The following is a 20,613-nucleotide window of genomic DNA, read 5'->3' on the forward strand; positions in this document are numbered from 1 at the left end:
ATTACATCCCTTACTGGTATCATTCCTGACACTGTTCTTGTTGCTGAACATCACAAAAGGACGTCATTTGGATTTCATATGTTTGTCTTCTTTACAGAAATGTGAATTTCTAAGATATAAAACTGAACGTGGTCAAAAAAATAAGGCAGAATTGTTATTAAGTGTTGATTTCCCACTCTGACAAAAATATTTTCTAACCTCACAGACCTCAGCATTAGACAACCTCTTCAGGTAGTGGCCAGTACTAACAAGGAACTTAATTCTGTAGATCCAAGTCTGAACAAAATTAGAAAATACACAAGAAGACAATGATACACTATACATTATTAATATAAAACATCATTTTGATTCATCGTCACATTTCAGATAATTATTTCTTTTCCTCTTGTTTTGCCTATAACACATTTTATTAATGATCACAAGATGCAAACCCACAAAGGACACATGCAGTGATGTAGCTCTGATGCATCAGGCTGAGTAGCAGTTATTCTAATGCAGGTATACGTATAAACTCAGTAATGTAGAAAGCTGTAAATCAGACTGTCTCTGATGTTTTCTTTTCATCTATCTATTATTGATTTACATGTAGAGGTTAACTAAAGATGAAAAACATAAGCAATTCTGTTTTAAGCCATTCTGGACTTCAGGAGTAAAATCTGATGTGTATCTGTATGTATATTACTTAGATCTAAGCAACAGGAGTGTGGGCTTTTTCAGGTTTGTAATAGCATAGGCCACAGCATTAGGAAAGCATCCATTGCTCAGTAAAAGCCAAGGAAGAAGGGTGAAGAAGCTTGGGAGTCAGGGATGGTTCCAAAGCTCAGAAAGAAGAAATATGCCAGGCTGAGTTTACAGAGCACACTGGGAGTCTAACACAGCTGCAGGCATGGGCAGACCCAGCAATGACACAATGTGGTATATGTGTTATGGCTCTCATGGGACAACAAACATGTCTCATGATTCCTGTGAAGAAGTAAAGCATACCTACAAGAAATCCCAGTGGGACTGGAGGCAAGTCAAAGAACTGAGGAAGACCTGGGACAGGAAGCTCAGAAGTGATGTGGAAGAGTTGGAGATCTGTGACAAATGACAGACTTATCTCAGACAAGGCAAGGAAGTGCCTTTAACAGTAACTTTGAGGTCTCTCTGGCTCTGGTCCTATCTCATGACAGGTAAGATTTCTCCATTATGAGCATGATGGAGAAATGAGTTTCTGCAAAGTAGATTTCTAGTTTACTCACATTCCCCTTGACTGTAACACAGTTTGCAGGTACCACAGAGTACCACAAATTACTGCAAACAGCCTGACTTATTCTGGCTCTGCTTTAGTTCTACCAACTGAAATGCCAGAAAGAAACTGACTGAAAAAAAAACCAAAACCAACAAAATCAAAACGTAGCATGAAATGGTGAGTGAAAAAGAGTGAAATAGTATCTTAAAGAAATGTCATTTTTTTCCCCAGTATCCACTCTGAACTGATTTCAAGATCACTTCTAAAACACAGAATACTCCATCCAGCATCTGAAATCAAAACCAAAAACACAGATAAGGAGCTCAAAATGCCTATTTTCATTCAGAAACCTCCAACAGCTTTTGAAACAAAGACATCAAATGGTAAAAAGGTGGAATAAGTGCAGCAAAGCAGCAGCATTGACAAGAAAAGAATACCATCTTACCTAGAGAGATAAGGACAAACTAGTGAAAAAGCATATAAACTTACATCAACCTACTTGTTTCCTTTTAGAGGTTTACCTGTCAAATCAATATACTAATAGGAAACCAATTCCAGAAGTAGTTCTCAAGAGAAAAAAAGTGTTCATTGAGATAAGAACAATCTTTCTGCTCTGTTGGTGTGTAGTATCATGTGCACTGAGACCAATATCATCCCAGGCAGGTCAAGCAATCCTCTTTAAAAAAAAAAAAATTACATATACAGCTACTGTGTAGCTGGAAAAAATCCATGTATATGTCTATGCAGAACTGGAAAATATATAATAATTGAAGAAAAAATATCCAAAACAACAAAGCTCAGTTCATAACCACATGTTACAGCATGCCCTCCCAGAATACTCATCTGACATGAACAACCATTGCCATTTACAGTGATATTATAGTTTAATAACCACAGGACTGTCTCACTAAGATAAATCCTTGGAACCTTCCGATCTTTCAGCTGCTGGTAATTCTAAGAAATGATGGAGCAACTTTACAAAATCCAGTTTCTTATACAGCGTCCTTAAGCTTATACAGGATGTTTAGCAGTTCAAGATATTTTGCTTTGTAAATAATTTGTCCCTGTGTTAAGATGAAGGAAAGAATCATGTATCTATATTCTTGATAGTAAGTTTTTAGTATTTGGCTTAGGGTATTTTATTGGCTTAGGTGGTCTGGATTCAAACAGAAATAAGGTTGCTCTGAAACTGATAAATGGTATTGTTCATCTAGTGATGACTTTAAAATTTTCTGTAATTATTAAAAAAAAAAAAAGAGAGAGACACTACTTACAATACCCCTTCTAAGGAAAAAACTTTCAGTAAGGAGTTGTGCTATGACTGATGCTGTGACATACTCCAATAAAATTCTCTAAGAGACTACTGCGTTATTATAGATGGCAACCTAGACTACAGACTGCAATGAAAAAGAATATTAAAAGTCATAAAGTTAAGCTGCTACTTCATATTACCTTAAGATAGGACTTGCAGTCATAAGTTAAGTCAAGCATGTTCCAAACTGCAGGCAAAGTGTGATGGATTTTGTTTTACACAGATATATGATTTCTCCCTCCACTAAATGAGGAAATTAACCTATTGAATCCTATAGTCTTCATCTCCTGATCATTACCTTAGATTATTATGACAGACATACTAAACTCAGAGAATAACTCTGAAGGATTCCAGGTTCACCTGAGAGGTTAGAAAAGGGATAATTTTTCTGTGTTCTTCCCCAGTATGGAAGCAGATTATTTTATGGAAAAGAAGATAGTGCAGTTTGTCAAGATGTTCCATAGGACATAATCAAGGAAGGCTATATGCTTCCTGAGGTGTCTGTTCTCAGTGCATAACCCTTCAAGGATCCAAGCAGGCAAGCTTTCTTTCCTCTCAGGCAGAGGTTCTGAAGTAAAGTGAAATGACACCGGAGTAGAGAACCAAGTATTAGCCTCTCTGTGCATCACACTTTGCCTGTAAATAGGAACTAGCAAATTGTTTACGCCTCTTAGGATAAAGCAATATTAAAAGAAAAAATAATGTGTGCAGTTATGTGAAGTTTGCCTGTAAAGCATGCATAGCTATACCTCTCAAAGATCAAGCAAATGGAAGTAAAAATCTGCCTGCTGTGACACATTTTCATGAATTCTGTCACAAGTCACATACTTACAAGCAAGGCAGTCAGAAAGAAAAGGAAAGCTGTGTAAATGTAAGGGGGGAAAAAACTATAAAGAAAGACAAATTGAAAAGAAAAAAGTGAATAGGTGGGGAAATCTGAGAAAGAGAAACACAGACATCCAGTTTGGCTTCAGATACAAAGGCAGCTTTCTAACATCCTAACACATGGTTTCCTAGCAAATACAATGTTAGCATAGCCACATTTCCATTTCCAGACAAGACATTCAGTCATGGAAATTATGAAAAAAGACAAATAAAAATTGCCTCAAATCCAATAGACATGTAAGTTAATGACAACTAATTTTTAAGTCATCCTAAGTAAAATTATTATTCTGAAAGAAGATACCCATCAAGGACTCCATTAAATTGACAGAACTATGTTAAGGATATTGATTTTAGCTGGAAAAGTACTTGTAAGAGAAGAAGGGGAGTAGAAAGATTTTTTTTGTAAATAATTTTATCTATGATTTTCAGTCCTACTCTAAATAGGCTGAATGCTGGATTTGAGAACAATTGCTTTAGACTGTTTTACAGTAACAGCTGTGATTGTTGAAATAGCCACAGACATTATGCATTAGATCTTCCTGTGAAAGAATGACCAGGGATCCACCGACTTTGAATCTTTGCTGATTTACACCAAGTACACACTGGACAGCGTTGGTCACATGGGAAAGGAGATGGGAGGAGAAAGGAGGGAAAATAAATTATTTTTATTTGCATTTAATAAAATTTGGCCTACAGGCTTTATGTGACTCAGTACGGAACATCTGGAATTGATCATAGGATCACAAACTGGAAAACAGTCATCTGGCTTCTAGAAATAAACACATTCAGTTTCTCTTCCAGAACTTCATTTTTTTAATGATAAACTGCAACAGCCATTTTAAGTCTTTTTAATACTTGTAGCCACAGTATTTTTAACTTTTTAGTACATTTCAGTACTAGTTTTTCACATCGCAGCATCAGACAACTGTTAAATTTCATTTAAGCCTGGACTGGCAGTAGCATTTGGGATTGTCCTCCACACACACTCACACACAATTAACTCACTACTACTTTGCTTCAAAATTTATGAAACAATGGTAGTCTTGCAACTTCAATTTTTATTAGTTCCATTCCTCACAAGCATCATGGGACCAGCACAATATATAATGCAAGATGCAGCACTGATGAACTACATTGACCGGCGTTTCCTATCTTTAGAGGTATGTGCTAGCTGTATCATTCTGTAATACTGCCTAACTGCAAAGAGGTTTGAAAATGTACGAATATTTTTCTGTGTATGTGAATACAGAACAGCTTGTATGATAAACAACATCAGGAAGATAAATATTGAGCTTCTTCAATTAAATAAGTAGAACTGTAGCTAAACCTTTAACTATAATGATTCCTAATTGCCACATCATTATTTATTGCAGGATATAATTTCATAATAATTTTATTCTGTTATCACTTGTATTTTTTATGACATCAGTAAATTTAGCTAAATATGCACATGTTTATAAGACTGTTGCAGTCCATCTTAGGGAGTAGTATAACCATATTGCCACCAGTATAAGTATTAACAAGGAGATAGAAATTTATCAGGTATTTTTCCTATATAGAGATGAATCTACCTGGAAAAGTAGTTTAAGACACCTTTGTGTAAATAGCAGTGTATCTGCATTTTAACTAGGAGTTGAAATAACCCCATTACAGTATCTGTTTTCAATTAATTGTATAAAAGTACCAATACCTGCTTCTTTTTCTGCAGTAAAAAACAATGCAAATACCTTTTCAGTATTGATATGCTGTAATCATATATAGTACATCTTAAATCATCAATATATCCTTGGCTCGTGACTTGCATTGGCTGACTTTCAGAGAAGTTTAACTTGCTTGATCTTGCATTCCCTTTTTGTACGAAACTCTCACTTGTTCACAACACAGAAAGAACTGAAGGATTAGCCTCATATTCTGTTCCCATTGTGTAGACCGAGATTTAAATTTTCTTAGCCTTATAGGAAAAAGTTCACATGGTAATTTCCATTTATCTGGCACCCATTAGAAAAGATGCAATTCCACCTGTGACACTTGGTGTAAGGGGCACTAAACAAACAACAGGGAAAAGGGTGAGGCAGATACTGAAAAGAACACTTGAAAACATTTAAAATAAAGGTTTTATAGAAAGTAATTACACAGCTTCCTGGGGACTTAAGGTCACATATAAATTGGCGGGGAAGGCCACACATAAAAACCTTGCAAAACAAACCAACAAACCTCCACCATCAAGTTTACATGGAACACATGCATACTGCACTAATTATTCAGTAAACTCAGGCACCCCCTAGTCAAACACCACCTTAAAATAAAACACCTTTAATCTATGCTCAAAGCACCAAATCAGAACACCCAATCTAGCAGTTGATAGATCACAATTGTGTGTTTGGGCTTAAATATTGGCTTGGTTTCCTTATCCTACCAAAGCAGCAGTTGGGTTTCTTTGTATGATCTTTACAGAAATGGCTGCATTACACATAGAAATTGCTTTTCCCACCTTTAAAAGAGTTAATAATTTGAATCTAGGTATAAAGAAACATCTGTTTGTTTGTTGGGGTGGTTTTTTTTTTTAATACAGCCAACAATTTGACCGAAAAAACACCTTCTCAAACACAGGATATCAGTATTTCCATTGTTCATTTTAAATGGATAAAAAATAGCCACACTAGATACTGTCTTGGTCAGAAGAGGTGTATTTATGTGAAATGTTCACATTTGTAGATTTCCTGCAGAAAACATTTTGAGACAGCTTTACCAATGATCCTACAGGAGGAGTTCTGAAAGGTTTCTGGAAAACAAGTAATCTGAGATCACGTGCCCTTAAGTATCTCTGGCTGCTTCCACCAGAGCACTTTCCCCTCTTTAGGAGCAAAACAAAGCATCTGGTTGTCAGTAATTACATCAAGAAAAAAATCGTGTATTTTTGTCCAGAACTGTGAATGCTAGTGCCAGTCTCATATGTCCTCTTCACATAGATATACAGCAACAGATTATCAGTCTAAAACAGATGGGGGGCAGGGGGACCAGGAAGGAGAGAACAGCACAGTTTAAGGTAATCGTGAATGAGCTTGTAATCTATACAGAATATACACATATATCCCTGTATTTTCTTCCTGTGTTCTAACTCAAGAAGAGGCTGGAAAAATGCAACCAAGACATACTGGAATACGTGGAAGAATTCCGAGACTTTTCAAAGATGGCACTGTCACGCCTGGCAGGACTGAACAATTATAAGGCTGAGATTAAAAGTGAAGTAGAGAATTTGCTAAGAAGAATTGAACGAGCACAAAGGGACATTGACTATTTTGGATCTGTCACAGATTCTAATACATGTGTAGAAGTACATGAAGACCTGGTGAAACAGCAGCTATTTGAAGAAGCAGAAGAAAAAAAGAAACTTAAACTCATGCTTAATGCAAGTAAGAACAGTTTACTTTTTCAGAACTTTGATGTGAACAAGCCATCCCTTAGCCAATGCATGCATGCTGACATAGGGATAACAGATTTTCACAAGTTATGTGAATGCCACAGATAATTGCTTGTTTTGGCTGTGTAAATACCAGACTTACAAAAACCAAACCAAACCAAACCAAACAAACCTACAAAACAGGTATAGGAGAGGAAGGGAAGAAAATATAATGCAAACATTTATTTTGCAGAAACTCTATTGCCTATCAAATTGATTCTTTGGAAGCTGCTTATTATTGTAATATAAAAAGCCTCTGAAGGTGTGCTCTTCCAAAGTCCCAGAAAAAACGTCAGTGCATTTCTGAGTATTGCAGCTGTACCAAGGAATTAATGGTGGTCTTTGTTTTTTGCAGTGGGCAAGGGTCAAAACCTCAACTCAAAAGTGAACTCAGGAGTTAATAAAAGTCTTAATTCATTCCTACAATTTGCATCTGTTTTGCTGTCCTCCTCTGTTTTTCTTTCTCTCCCTCTCCCCTCCATGTACTTTGTCAAGGGAGCATACTGGCTTAGCTGCAAGCAAATCTCAGTTCTGATTTGAAAATTACATGTTAAGGTACCTAGTATGAAGGATATATACACAATCTATACTTTTTTAAAACAACTTAAGTTTTGCAAGTATTTTTCTTAAGGTAAAGCTGAGTTATAGATGTAAATTACATATTGCAGATATATTTGAAATAACGTGGTTCCTTTTCATTCAAAATTAGTAAGAAATGAAAACTAAACAATAAGAAATATAAACTGACATTTTTTAAAAAGCCAGGTGAAAGACCTTTAGCATCATCAATTACACAATTCCACTAACTTCAACAGAATTAGACTGATTTAATTTTACAAATAAGTTTGCAATTAGTTCCTTGAACTTTTCCAGCAAGAGTATTAAGGCAGATGGTAACAGAAGCAATAACCTATTCTGTTTCTAAACTCTAATCCTACACCACCATCTCTGAATATCAAGATTTCTTTTTCTTCATACATAGATTTTTTAAACGTTAGGCATTTTTTTCTGAGAGGCAGAAAAATTCAAAGATTTTTAAACTGACTGTGGTAAGGACACTTCGAAAGTTGTACCTTTCTCAGAGTTTCAGATGGGAAAAAATTACTTTCCATTTTCCCTTGTTGGGAAATATTACTTCAAATTTTATTGCAGCAGTTTGTAACAACCTCACTTCAGTCAATACTAGTCAGATACTTTTCCCATTGAAGTTGATAGCAAAACTAATCCCTGTGTAGATTTTACAACACTTCGAAAAGATAGCAAGACCCTCAACTCTAGCAAATAACAGCTCTGCTTCTATGCTATCATATGTTAACCAGAAGTTATGATTATATTGGCTGAGTCCATCCGAAACTCTAGCAAAAAAATGCTTTTTTTAAGTCCAGCTTTGTTACTGGTTTTGGTTCAAGTTCACAAAGACTTGAAAAAAACAAGTAGTATCACCTTTTTTACATGCAGTAAATGATAGAATCATAGAATCATTTAGGCTTGAAAAGACCTTTAAACTAGATCATCAAGTCCAACCTTTAACCCAGGATTGCCAAGTCCATCACTATACCGTGACCCTAAGCATCACATCTACATTTTTTTTAAACACCTCCAGGGATAGTAATTTAAACACCTCCCTGGGCAGCCTATTCCAATGTTTGATACCTCGTCTTACTTTGGGTGGGAAACAGGAAATTATCTTTGCATATATTGGGGTATGATAAGAAACAGTGGGCTTTGAAGGTATCATTGTGGAGAATGTGGAAAAATTTTGGTAAACTTTTTGCTCACTGTGAATGTCTCAGTTTCTCAGTCTTCCTTCAAACTGTTATGAAAACCCAGGAGAGTTAAAAATCTTCTCTCAAGAAGAAAGATGCTATTCATAGATTTCAGATAGTAACCTAGTTATTTCTACTGCAGAGCAAGATGTTGCTAAGGCTGGCTAGCTATTTTGATTCAAAGGTTTTAAGTTTTTAGAATCTATCTAATCAACAATCATTATTTTTGGGAAAGCTATTGTGCTTGCTCAGGGAAGGTGCATCCAGAATGAGGACTTCTAAGAAAAAAATCCATGCTGTAGCAGCACTATCTAAATGCTTTGGTTAGAGGGTATCAGTACACAGAAATGACATAAAAGTTGCTTTCTACAGGCAACTGGAAACTTGCCACTGACTTCAATAGGTTCATATCAGGCCAAATAGGGAGGCTGGTTTTGCTTTCTCCATTTCATCTACTGCCAGAACTTCCTGCCTTAGGGCTTTGTTTGTTCTGTTTACTAAAATGGCTCCACTTCACTGAAGGCAATTCTTTAAGTTTCAAATAGTGTCTGTTGTAATTTATGAGTGCCTTTGGTAATCAAGCTTGATAATATGCTTTGCAGTAGTTTCCCCTGGAAAGGATGGTACTTGATAGAGATCTTGGCATCTAAATGCCTGATTCTTCACAAACTTGGTGCTTTTTGGTCTTAACCATCTGTGCAAAGTGCATACAATATGAATTTAAGCCAAAAGTATAACTCGCTCTCCGCTGGTGCCAGTTTTATCCCTACAGTGAAGTAAATAACCAGGTAATTTCACCAGCCATGCTTCTAGCATAAGAATTGATAACACAGACATCATACCAGTTCATTAAAAGACCACTTTAATGTATGGGCATTCCTGATTCTGTGATCTATATATTTGTTCTTTGTGCTGCAGGTATTGGGAAGGGGAACGGGAAGATAACTCAGTGTTTTGGCTTTCTATTATGATGTTCTAATTTTATTAATCTTCTTATTACAAATGCAAATAAAAAGAGGCTAACAGAGGATAAAAGAATTTCTGAAACAAAAGTACTATACACATGGCATATAAGGAAAATGGATATTAATTTGTATGACTTCAATAAGAAATAAATTTGGTTATTTTATTGTGCTGGTCTAAAACAGAAGCCACTTCTCTGAAGTAAAAACTACAACCCTGTAAAAGAACTGACAAGAACAACCACAGAATCTCTAACTGTGCTCTTGCTCTCCTCTCAGGTACAGAAACAGAATCCCTTTTGGATAACACTGGCCTAATAGAACAGAAAAGAACACACTATGTGTAACTGAAGATACTTAGTCTCCTTAGCAGGAGAGGCTGGATATATCATATAAAATTAGATTCAACACTACTTACCATAGCCATGCTGCTGACACCTTTACTGATACATTGACCCTGGCCTTATAGTTGGATTAAAAGGAAACTAAGTAATTTAAAAAAAAAGAAAATTAAAACTTTCACAGATATTCTAATTAATTTTTTTTCTTCGGGTGTTTTCTTGCAGGTTGTGACCACATGCTTGCAGGTATTAAGTCCCTAAAGATAGTTAAGAAGACTGGAGATAAGCATGGCTCTTGGATGAAAGATCCTGGCAAAAAGCATACAAAGATTTATTTATTAAATGGTTCTGTAAATAATGTTATTTTTGAATTTGCAAATATCATGACATTCATGGAAAGTAATCACACACTAAAAGCTCGCAAAGTCACCTTGCCATTTCCCTGGGAAGGAACTGGCCACATCATATATCAGGGTTTCCTGTTCTATCACAGATATGGCTCCTTAAATGAGATAATTAAATTCAATATTCAGAAAAGAAATATAATTGACAAAATGCTGCTGCCAGGGGCTGGAAGGATTCCTGCCTATCAGCTTTCTCCATCTACAAAAATAGATCTTGCCATTGATGAGCAAGGGCTCTGGGCAATCCATGCAGAACCAGAGACTGGAGGAAACATCGTAATTACTAAAATCAACCACATAACCATGGCGGTAGAGCACACTTGGGACACATCATGCAACAGCAAGGATGCTGAAGCAGCTTTCATGGCATGCAACACACTCTATGTTGTCTACAACTATCCTAGTGGAGGCACTTCTCGTATTCAATGTGTTTATGATGTTTTCGGTGCTGTAAATACTCATGAAATCCCAGTATTGCATTTTCCAAAACGTCAGGGTAGCCATTCCACTATACATTACAATCCTAAAGAAAAGCAACTCCTTGCTTGGGGTGATGGATCCCAGATCATTTACAAGCTACACACAAAGCAGAAAGTTTAGCAGCTTTTCAAATACATTTAAAAGCTAGTAGTAAAATGTCAATATGATCATTGAAGTGTATTAAAATTACATTATTCCCATCTGTTACAACTTTCATCTATTTTACATAAATTTAGGCTTACACACCCCAGTGATCTTAAACTAATGTCCAATTAAGAGTATGTAAAGACTCCATTAATATGAATTACATGATGACTAAATACCACATGTGTATACCCACACACACACAAACACAAATTAGTCTTAAAGATTAAGGTGAATTAAAAAAATATATATCCATCTTTGACGTTCTCTTTCTATCAAAACTATGTATTCTGCTTCAGCGCCATGGAAATCAAATCAGAAGTCCTTACTGTCCAATACACATCATCTGACAACCTTCACTACGCTGAAGCTCACTGTAGGAAGCCTTCTTGTAAGCACTATAGAATCACATACCTCCAGAGAAATTATCTATAAAGTTTTAACAGGAGAGATTTATCATATCACAAAATATGAGTATACATCCTCACAAACATGGTTTATCTTTAACATACACTTCTTATACATTACATCAAGGCTATTCCTAATCAATGAACTTCTAGAGTGTTTCCATGAAATTTCTGCATTTTTGTTATCCATATAGCTGTACAGTCCAATTTTGATCCTGCCAATACACTAGCTGCAGCTAAATATTCAATTTCATCAGCTTCAATTTGCCACTTTTCAATTTTTTCAGTGTATCACTGCTTGTGTGTCAGAATAAATGTTCCTAGATGATCTGTTCTGTAACATACACTATTTTTGAATGTTTTACATACCACTCTGTTTCCTTTCTTATTAGTCTTCTTTCAGTATCTAGTTGTGAGGCATTTTCTCAATACTTCAAATCATTTCTATTGCTCATAGTGGGTTCTTTCTCATACTGTCCTCCAACTCCAGCAAAATACTTGTACAGAAAAGGTAGCCCTGATGAGCACAATAGTATAAATGAGGGCATGCCACTGGTCAGTCCTGGTTTTGAGAGTACGACATAAACTCCAATACAAAAGTATTTTTGTTTCAAAAGTATTTTAAAAATCCAAACAAACTCTAGACAATTTTACTTGTGAAATAAAGGTACTGGCTGTAGTTTTTGGATTTTAATGACAGCTGTATTTCAGTTCAATAACAACAACAACCACCCCAATAAAAAATGGTGCTTGAAAAGCAGTCCTCGGCTGATTTTAGAGAAAGCTCATTTTGTTCTTTACACTGAAAGAGCTGTTGTTCTGTTTAAAAATAGCTTCAACAGAACAGCCAAACATCAGGGAATGATTTCAAAAAGGAGTTCCAGTAAACAACTAAGAGTGTATGGACTACTGAGTTGCAACAGTGCTACTCTGCTTTTAGGAAAAGAAACTACATTGTTCTAAGCAGCCTTAATGACTATAGCACTTAATTCTGTGTTACAGAAGCCATAGGAAGCACAGTTAAAGACATCCGCAGGCTGAAAGTAAGGTGGGCTGGCACTAAATTCCTGTGTGACCATGGGTCTAAAGGCACATTCAGCTATTTGGCCTTTTATTCCTCATGTGTAAAATTACAAACACAGAAATACAAAATGGTATTAGTCACCTTTGGAATGCTTTGAGATCTTTTACTGCAAAAGAATGTGTAGTTTTATTTACTTAAGAAATAAAGGCTTTTGATGTAAATATGGGTTGAGTCTGCTCTTTAGAAAAGGCATTCTTGCAATATGCTACAGGCCACACTATTACACAACAGAGAAAGCCCATGTTATTCTGTACAGAGATTTCAATGAGCAATCCTCAAAAGTTCAGGCAGGGTCCTCTCTGAACCTTGCTGCTCTGGAAATCCAAACTTCATATTTAATTAAAGGTACTGCCTAGTTTTGATAAAAGGAGAAGTGTTTGTATGGATGAACTTGACTAGATTATTTCATATTGTACAAAATGCAAAAGAAATTCAAACAAGAAAATAGAATAGCAAAGTTTTCACAAATCTCAAAAATGGGGCTCAGTTATAAGGAGGGGCAAATTTTCAAGTCTTCTCCTTTCAAAAATGTATATGAACAATCAAACCATTTGAAATGCTGGAATTCCCAGATGTTAATCTGATATTGATTTGTTGGAAAATGGGCTGTGGGTTGAGGGAGCATATGAATATTGTGGATTGTAGTGACAACAGTTTCTCGGGCTTACAGCAGCAACGACACAGTTGAGAAAGAGTCATGTGAATATGGTCTGTTCTGCTATCAGTTAACATTCAGGTAAGAGAAAGAAGGCATAATTTCTCCTTCACCTTCCTGATAATTTTATAAATGTATACAGATTTGATTAATTTTCATGACTGGTAGCACAGAAACAGATATTTTTGAGGAAGTCAGAAGAGACATTTACTTAACTCTGGGATGAAAAAAGGCAAAAACAAGGGCTGTTTGGTCAGAATCAGAAAGAATCACAAATATCTGAGCGGAATAATCTGCTCCAAGATACCAGTCTCCAAAAAGAAAGCACAAAGTACTGCTGGCAATGCCATAGTAAGCCATGACAAGACTGCATGAAACAGGGCATTGACTTCCAGTTCAGTCCAAGTCAAATTGGTTGTTACTAATGGGAATGAAATAGGTACAAGGAGATGAATGGAGAGAAGTCTTCATTGAGAACAAAAAACACATGAGTGACAGTTTATGACCTCTACTTTTACCATCTAGATAACATCTACTGCTGTCCCTATTACTCCAGTACTTTCATGCTGCACTTTCTCCATGTGTCTGTTTCATCTGAATCACTGGCTTTTTGCATCTTCTGTGCTGCATTTTCATTTTCAGACTCTACAGACAGGTCCTCTTGGGTTTCTGCTTTGCTGCAGCTTTCGGAATGGAATCCAGTGCTCTCCACTATGCCAGCAGGACTGTCATCCTTGCAAGAGCAGCAGCACTCCTCAGTGCTTTGGCTGTAATAAAGGTCCCTTTCCACTGATGCCAGTTACCTCATCCTTTTCTTGCATTAAATCATGACAGCCCCTTCCCCCACTGAGATCAGATATCAAGGTTTCATTGCACAGATACTCCTCGTCTTCCACACCTGCCACTCTTTCTGCCAGCTCTTCTGAAGAGGGCTGGCTCAGGTCAAGATAATCTACATGGACTGTGTCCCATTTGCACTTAAAGGAATTGGGATTATCATGGACTGGAGGGTTTTCAGCCCTCTCTGATTTACTGACACCCGTACGATAAATTTAAGCTTTCTGACAACAGTGGGCTTTCTTTTCTGGGCTTTGTGGATGCCAAGGATCTGTGGACTGTATGCTATAAGCAAGTGCTTTACTAGTATAGGGGAATTTGATGCTGGGAGCATGGTGTCAATTATGCCAGTATAACTAGGTTTATTTTTACAGTGCCCATCAGAGATATGCTTCTTTCTCAGAAAATAATCTTCCTTTCTCTTTTTCTTCTTCCTTTCTATCTGCCTGGATCTGGCGGATGAGAGCCCCTCAGCATTCATGCAAGCAGCCACCACATAAGAAAAACACATGTTTATTACAGACGGGTTTATCACTAAGCAATGCAACTATTACATGCTTACTGTGATCCTGCTATGTAACAGTGCATGGTTTTCCCCATGTGCTGTTTCCCAGCCTGTATGCTTGTCAGCAGTCACAGGACACTGCTGCAAAGACATGTGTGGAAACTTAGGAAAGAAACTGCAGAACCAAAACCATTGAGACAGCTCTTCTAATACTGAAGAAATAGCTCCTCCTGAAGGCAAAAATCGGGATCTGTGGCTCTTTATTTGAACTTTACATGGTTTTGCATTGCATATGATAATACTTTTTTATTATATGTGCACTATATTGAACCCTAAGCCCAGAAAAAGGAATATAAAATCCAAGAAGTGCAGTTACAGAAAACCAACCAAACATACATACAGCTTCCATTTCCAGATGTGGAGGAACTCTAGCATATAGGCAAGGCAGTAGTATGTGTTGGGGAATGACAGTAGGGAGTTTTCTTGGTGGAGAATTGGCACACTGCTTGGCATCGCTTACAGTGAGTAATGCATTTCAGTATTAAATAATTGACTACGATGGTCACTGCTTATGTTGCATTATATTGGTAAGAACTCTGCCCATACCATTTTTTTCTTCCCTAAGCAGCTTTATTTCTGTGCAGATTTCTTCATGATGACATTTTCACCCATTTATTTCTATTCAAGGTCTAATCCAAAGCCTGCTGGTGTAACTAAAAGATTCTAATTTCTGTTGTGCCTCATAATTCCACACTTACATATCTCTAGAAGAATCCTAATGTTTTGTTTTCTGTCTGTTTGAAAGTGGGCTTATTTGGACCTCAGAAATTGGGCAGTATTGGCATCAATACTTCAGAAAGTGGATTTGGAAGGAAGGCCAGATTTGTTTTTATGTACATCCCGTAAAGGGTTGTTCACACTAAAAGGGGCATCAAAATGTCTATAAGTTGAAGATGTTGATCTTTTCTATTAAACATGCCATAAAATTCTATGATGTCATTACTGTAACTGCCGAGGGCATTTAGAAAAACAAAATGTTGCTAATAGTTGCCCATTTTTAAGGGATAATACTGAATAAATGACCCTGCACAAGAAAGCAAATCACACAGGGAATTTCCCTAAGAAACAAGGTCTATAAGAAAGAAACCTCTTACAAGGGGTCACTGTGAAACACATTAGAAAAAAAACCCAAATATTGGAGCTTTGTTAATTTTCTTAGTATCTTAAAAGCATAAAATTATTTTCTTGTAATTGAAACTAACAGTTCATTTAAAACAAAAAAATCTTGTACTTAGTGACATGAAAATAAGGTCATCTGGAGGTTGTATACAAACTATAAAGGGGGTGCACATACATGCACAGTATGGCAGGATTCTCAGTATTAGAAGCGAGTTTAATTTATGACTTTCCCAACATTTTCCAATGTTATATGTATAAATATATGTGCTGCACACACACATAGACATACGCATAGTCTGAAAAAAAATGGTGATATGTAGTGAGCACTGTGTTCTTTCCTGCTGTCCACACTGACAGCATAAACCATTATATTAATTTGTCTTCAAGTTAATTATTGTAAAATATGCCTATTCTGTTATTTGAAACCCCTTTTAAAATAATTTTGAACATGTAAAATCTTTGTGGAAAAGGTTAAAAAAATAGTTCTTAAATGCTTTCTTTGTGTCTATATTTATTACAGATAACCATCTGCTTTTCCTTCATCCTTTGAGCTGACTTTTCAGTGGTATTGATCCATGCAGTGAATCAATCCCTACCCCATGATTACAAGACTGGGGCTTTTGTTTCTCCTTTTTGAATGGCTTCTTAAGAGTAGGGGAACAAGGGAAAAAACTATCTGTGGAGGATGTTTTGTGATTTGAAATGCCTTAGAAGTATCTCAAAAAGTAAATACTTCTGGAGGTGGTTAATATTTGAGAGTTCCTAGTTGACACTGAATTGTTTTTTTATTTCCCTATACTGCCTTCATCAAACTAATGACTGTCTGAAAGATCCAGTGTTTGGGAACAGCTGTAGGAATACCCGTTTTAGAATGTGTTGGAACTCTATCTGCCTGTAAAGAATTTTTTTTTGTTTCTGACTTATTTAAACTTCTTTCTATAAGTAGAAAATGTAGGTGAGAAAATATAGGTGGTACACAGATGTATCTGTCCCCATAAAATGAAAAAGCAGTTTAGTTAGGGTTGTTTTTTTATTCTCAGAGTAAACAACTTCTAATTCATCTGTTTTCCTTTGTTAAATAAGCCAATGATATCCCACAGAATTTGAGTATGTTATGGTCTACATTTCCTTTAAATTATATGGTGTTTAAAAAGTGGAAAATACCAAAATCGACAAAATGTCTTAATCTTGAGAGCTAATATTTAACCAGTCATGGTTTTTCCATAATGCTTGTAATATGTTATGTATGTTTGTACACAAGATTATCTTGGCCTGTTTCAAGTAGTCAGGCATCTCATTTTTGTTCAGACCTATAGGGAGTTTTAGGAAAACCTACAAGAATGTGCTTTTACAAAGTATATTTTTTTTAATAAATTCTTTGGTATTCTGGAGTAAATGTATTTACTTACCGGTACATGCAATGGCTGATTTTTGTATTTTCACAGGTTTTACATTGTCTATGTCATAGAGGTTCCAGTGTTAGCCAATATAGAAATTGTGCAGATATATTAAATCTAATTTGTTTGAATCAACTATGTCTTTCCTTACCCAAGGCCAGAAATACCTACACACAGTAGGGAGGTTATTTAACATAAGGAGTTTCCAGCACTACTTAAACTGTATTTTTACCTTCAATGCCAATATGAATTCAAAACAAAAAACACAGCTGCAGAAAGTTATACTATCAGTCATGACTTTACCATATGAGTAGTCATTTTCAGCCTGTAAGTTCTCAAACTGTGAGCTCAAAGACTTGAAATCTGTACATACTGTAGAAATACTTCTCTTACCCACTTTCATGAAGAGGACAGTGAGATTCCTAATGACACAAGCTGAGCACAGGCCCAATTGTTTGCTGCCTTAGGTCCCTACCGTCCAACCACCATGTCCAGTTCCTGCTGCCTCAGTGCTGTTTTCTGTGAGCCAAACCAACTCTTTCCAGTTCTAGCTGTTGTTAAGGACTGAACTTTTGGCCTATTCATTTCTACCAAAATTAGTTTGGAAAACCATCAAAAAAACCTGGGATGTAATTCAGTAAGGACAACAGCAAAGGACTACAGTTAGGCAGGAATGATCAACCGCACAACTACAAAAAAATCCAAGCTTGAAATATGTAAAAAGCTACTGGAAAGCCAAAGAGAAGCAACTGTCCTCCACATCTCTGATGGACAAAAATAATTCAAAATGCAGTCAGGTTAGACATCAGAAAATTCTCTGACTACAAGGCTAGTGAACATTGGCAAGATCTTTTTATCTCAGAAACTCTCAGTGACAGGAGACTCACAATTTCTTTTGTCGGGAACAATACAGGTTTTAGTAATCTTGCATTTTGACAGGTCACCACAGTAGATGACAGATCACAACAGTAGTTAGCAGCAGAGGAGGACTGGCCTCTGGGCACTATCTAAGCCATCCTGGGAAGTTAACTGAGAAAAATGAACATATTGTCAGGTGTCTATTTGTTTTCAAGGAATCTGTTCCCCTCCTGAAAACTGATGAAGCTCCAAAGATGAGAAAAATCACTTGACTGGACCAGCTTTTCTATATTTGTACATGGAACAGTCTGTGTGATCTAAAGTTATATTGATTTGCTCTGAAATATGTGATCGGCACAAAACCACTGAAAATAGATCATTTTATAACTCTTACCAGGATTCTCTTGTCCAGTGTTTGTGATGACGATGTTAGAAAGAATAATTTTATTAGAATGTTCAAGTAAAGATAATTTAAAGACAGCATTATTACATTAGATTGTTCTGTGACCTCAAAGTTAATAATAATTTTCTTATTCTTAGTTAGCTGGAAAAGGAAAGAATCCAACACATGAACAATTATTGCTAATGCAATGAGTTAGATCATAAACTTCTTACATGTTTATCTGTTATCCAAATATTATTTGATAAGTAATCCTCTTTACGGTATTTTTGGGACCAGTACTTATTTTATATTTTGTACTTTTTTTTTCTAAATCCATGTAATGCTGGAAATTATCTGTAACCATTAACAAATACCCAGAAAGAATTAATCGCTTTTGTGAGTTTTTAAATACAGTTCTATCAGAATATTTCATTTAAACAGCACATGCTTTATCAGAATATTTATTTTAAGCAACACATATGCCCAATTGCTTTCTCTTTTCAAGGCCCAGTCTTACACTGCTTGCATTGTCACTGTCTACTTACTTCAACTGAGGATTAGAAGATAAAGTGTCAATGTAATTTCCTGTGTAGTTAATAAATTTGAAATCAATACTGTCCCATGTAGATGGATGGCTCTCCCTGTAAGAGCTACAAAGATTCACTTCAGCATAAATATGCTCACACTGTATTTTTCCAAAAGCAATTTTAACATGTCTGCAAGATGCAAGCTGATTTAATGCCAGCTTTCCAGTGCCACATGTGCAGCTAGTAAAAACAACTTTGACAGAAAAGGTTTTCTTTAGAATAGGTGCAAAACATGATTTAAAGCCTTAACTCTTCTTTATATGGATCCAGAAAACTGAGGGAACCATCTGAAATCAGATATTTCAGTCCCAGAGGCAATCAGCACTGAGGCATGTGCAGAACTCATACCACTGTGGAAAATGTTGTCCTATCAAGATATTAAAATAAAATTCTATTTCAGTAATCTTTTTAGCAAAAGCAATTTTGCTGAATGCTACGAATTGCTTGTTTTCTCCCCCATTTTGGAAGCTAGTGACAACATCCAGAAAACATGCATTTCCTATTCGATTCTTTGGCCATAAAATGCAAACAAAAACTTGCAGGATTAACAATGACAGCAGTAAAGTCAAAATGTATTGCTCTAAGTTTACAGGACTTTCATATAGACAAACTGAAACAGCTTCCAGGCTACCCCGCATCCTTTTCTTTTCGTGGAATTAGTATCATAAGAAAAACAATGTGTTCCCATCCTTGTTGCACATTTGATACAACTACATTCCTAGTCAATCTTACCAACAAATAATTTCTTATTAAATGTCAAATAAATATAATTAATCCCAAAATTTATTAATACCATAACTTATATGATATATACTTTGAATAATTATTTTTCTGATCTAATTTGTACTGAAAACAATGTGGGATTTACTAACCAATAAGCATAAAGGATCTACATTTTTTCTAAGTAATTTAAAATATATTGGCAATGGTCATACATTTGTATGTTTATGTTTTGACATGTACAAGTTAATATACATAAACAGGTAAAAATAAGGGCACACAACTGTACAAATATAAAACAATTTATGTCATTGTAGTTTTGCAGGTGAAATCATAACCCTAAAACCATCTATCTTAAGCTTATTTCATATTGTGAAACAGAGCACCTCCTTTTTCTTGAAGAGCAGATCTAATTTGTTTAAATTAAAACATTTGAGTTGTCCCCAGCAACCACCATCCAACATAAATCTCCATATGTTTATCAGACAGAGCACAGCACTGAAATCCAAGTGGTACAATTAAGTTGCAGTTGATTTTATTAGCTATGATTTTAGTCACTCCCTGTAATGGAGCTGTAAGACAAGGAAGGTGCTGCTTATCATATACTTCCAGCTAAAGCAAACTTATTGGTGAAATATTTATATTAACATGACATTTGTCTGATATTACTCACAATGTCAAATTAACTTCAACACTGTGTCCTGGTTTCAGCTGGGATAGAGATAATTTTCTTCCTAGTAGCTGGTACAGTGCTGTGGTTTGGATTTAGTATGAGAATAATGTTGATAACACACTGATGTTTCAGTTGTTGCTAAGTGCTTACCCTGAGTCAAGGACTTTTCAGTTTCTCATACTCCGCCAGCAAGCACAGTGCTGAGGTGACAGCACAGTGAGCCAGGTGCACAAGAAGCTGGGAGGGAGCACAGCCAGGACAGCTGGCCCGAACTAGCCAAAGATATATTCCATACCATAGAACGTCATGCTCAGCATATAAACTGGGGGCGGTTGGCCAGAGGG

General features: G+C 36.1%; 1 protein-coding gene across 2 annotated transcripts; it reads left to right on the plus strand.

The window, feature by feature from the left end:
- Nucleotides 1–360: 360 nt before the first annotated feature.
- OLFML1 (olfactomedin like 1) lies at nt 361–16,962 on the plus strand. Of its 2 annotated transcripts, none has more exons than XM_080404606.1 (3): nt 361–4,588; nt 6,553–6,841; nt 10,183–16,962. In XM_080404606.1, the coding sequence occupies exons 1-3, from the start codon at nt 4,463–4,465 to the stop codon at nt 10,959–10,961; spliced, it is 1,194 nt and encodes a 397-aa protein (XP_080260732.1). In that variant the 5' UTR covers nt 361–4,462; the 3' UTR covers nt 10,962–16,962. The 2 variants fall into 2 exon arrangements, with proteins under 2 accessions (XP_080260732.1, XP_080260733.1); XM_080404607.1 differs by having other exon boundaries at nt 6,556–6,841.
- The last annotated feature ends 3,651 nt before the right edge of the window (nt 16,963–20,613 follow it).

Source organism: Falco punctatus (genome assembly GCF_963210335.1).
Source record: "Falco punctatus genome assembly, chromosome: 10".
Lineage (NCBI taxonomy): Eukaryota > Metazoa > Chordata > Aves > Falconiformes > Falconidae > Falco > Falco punctatus.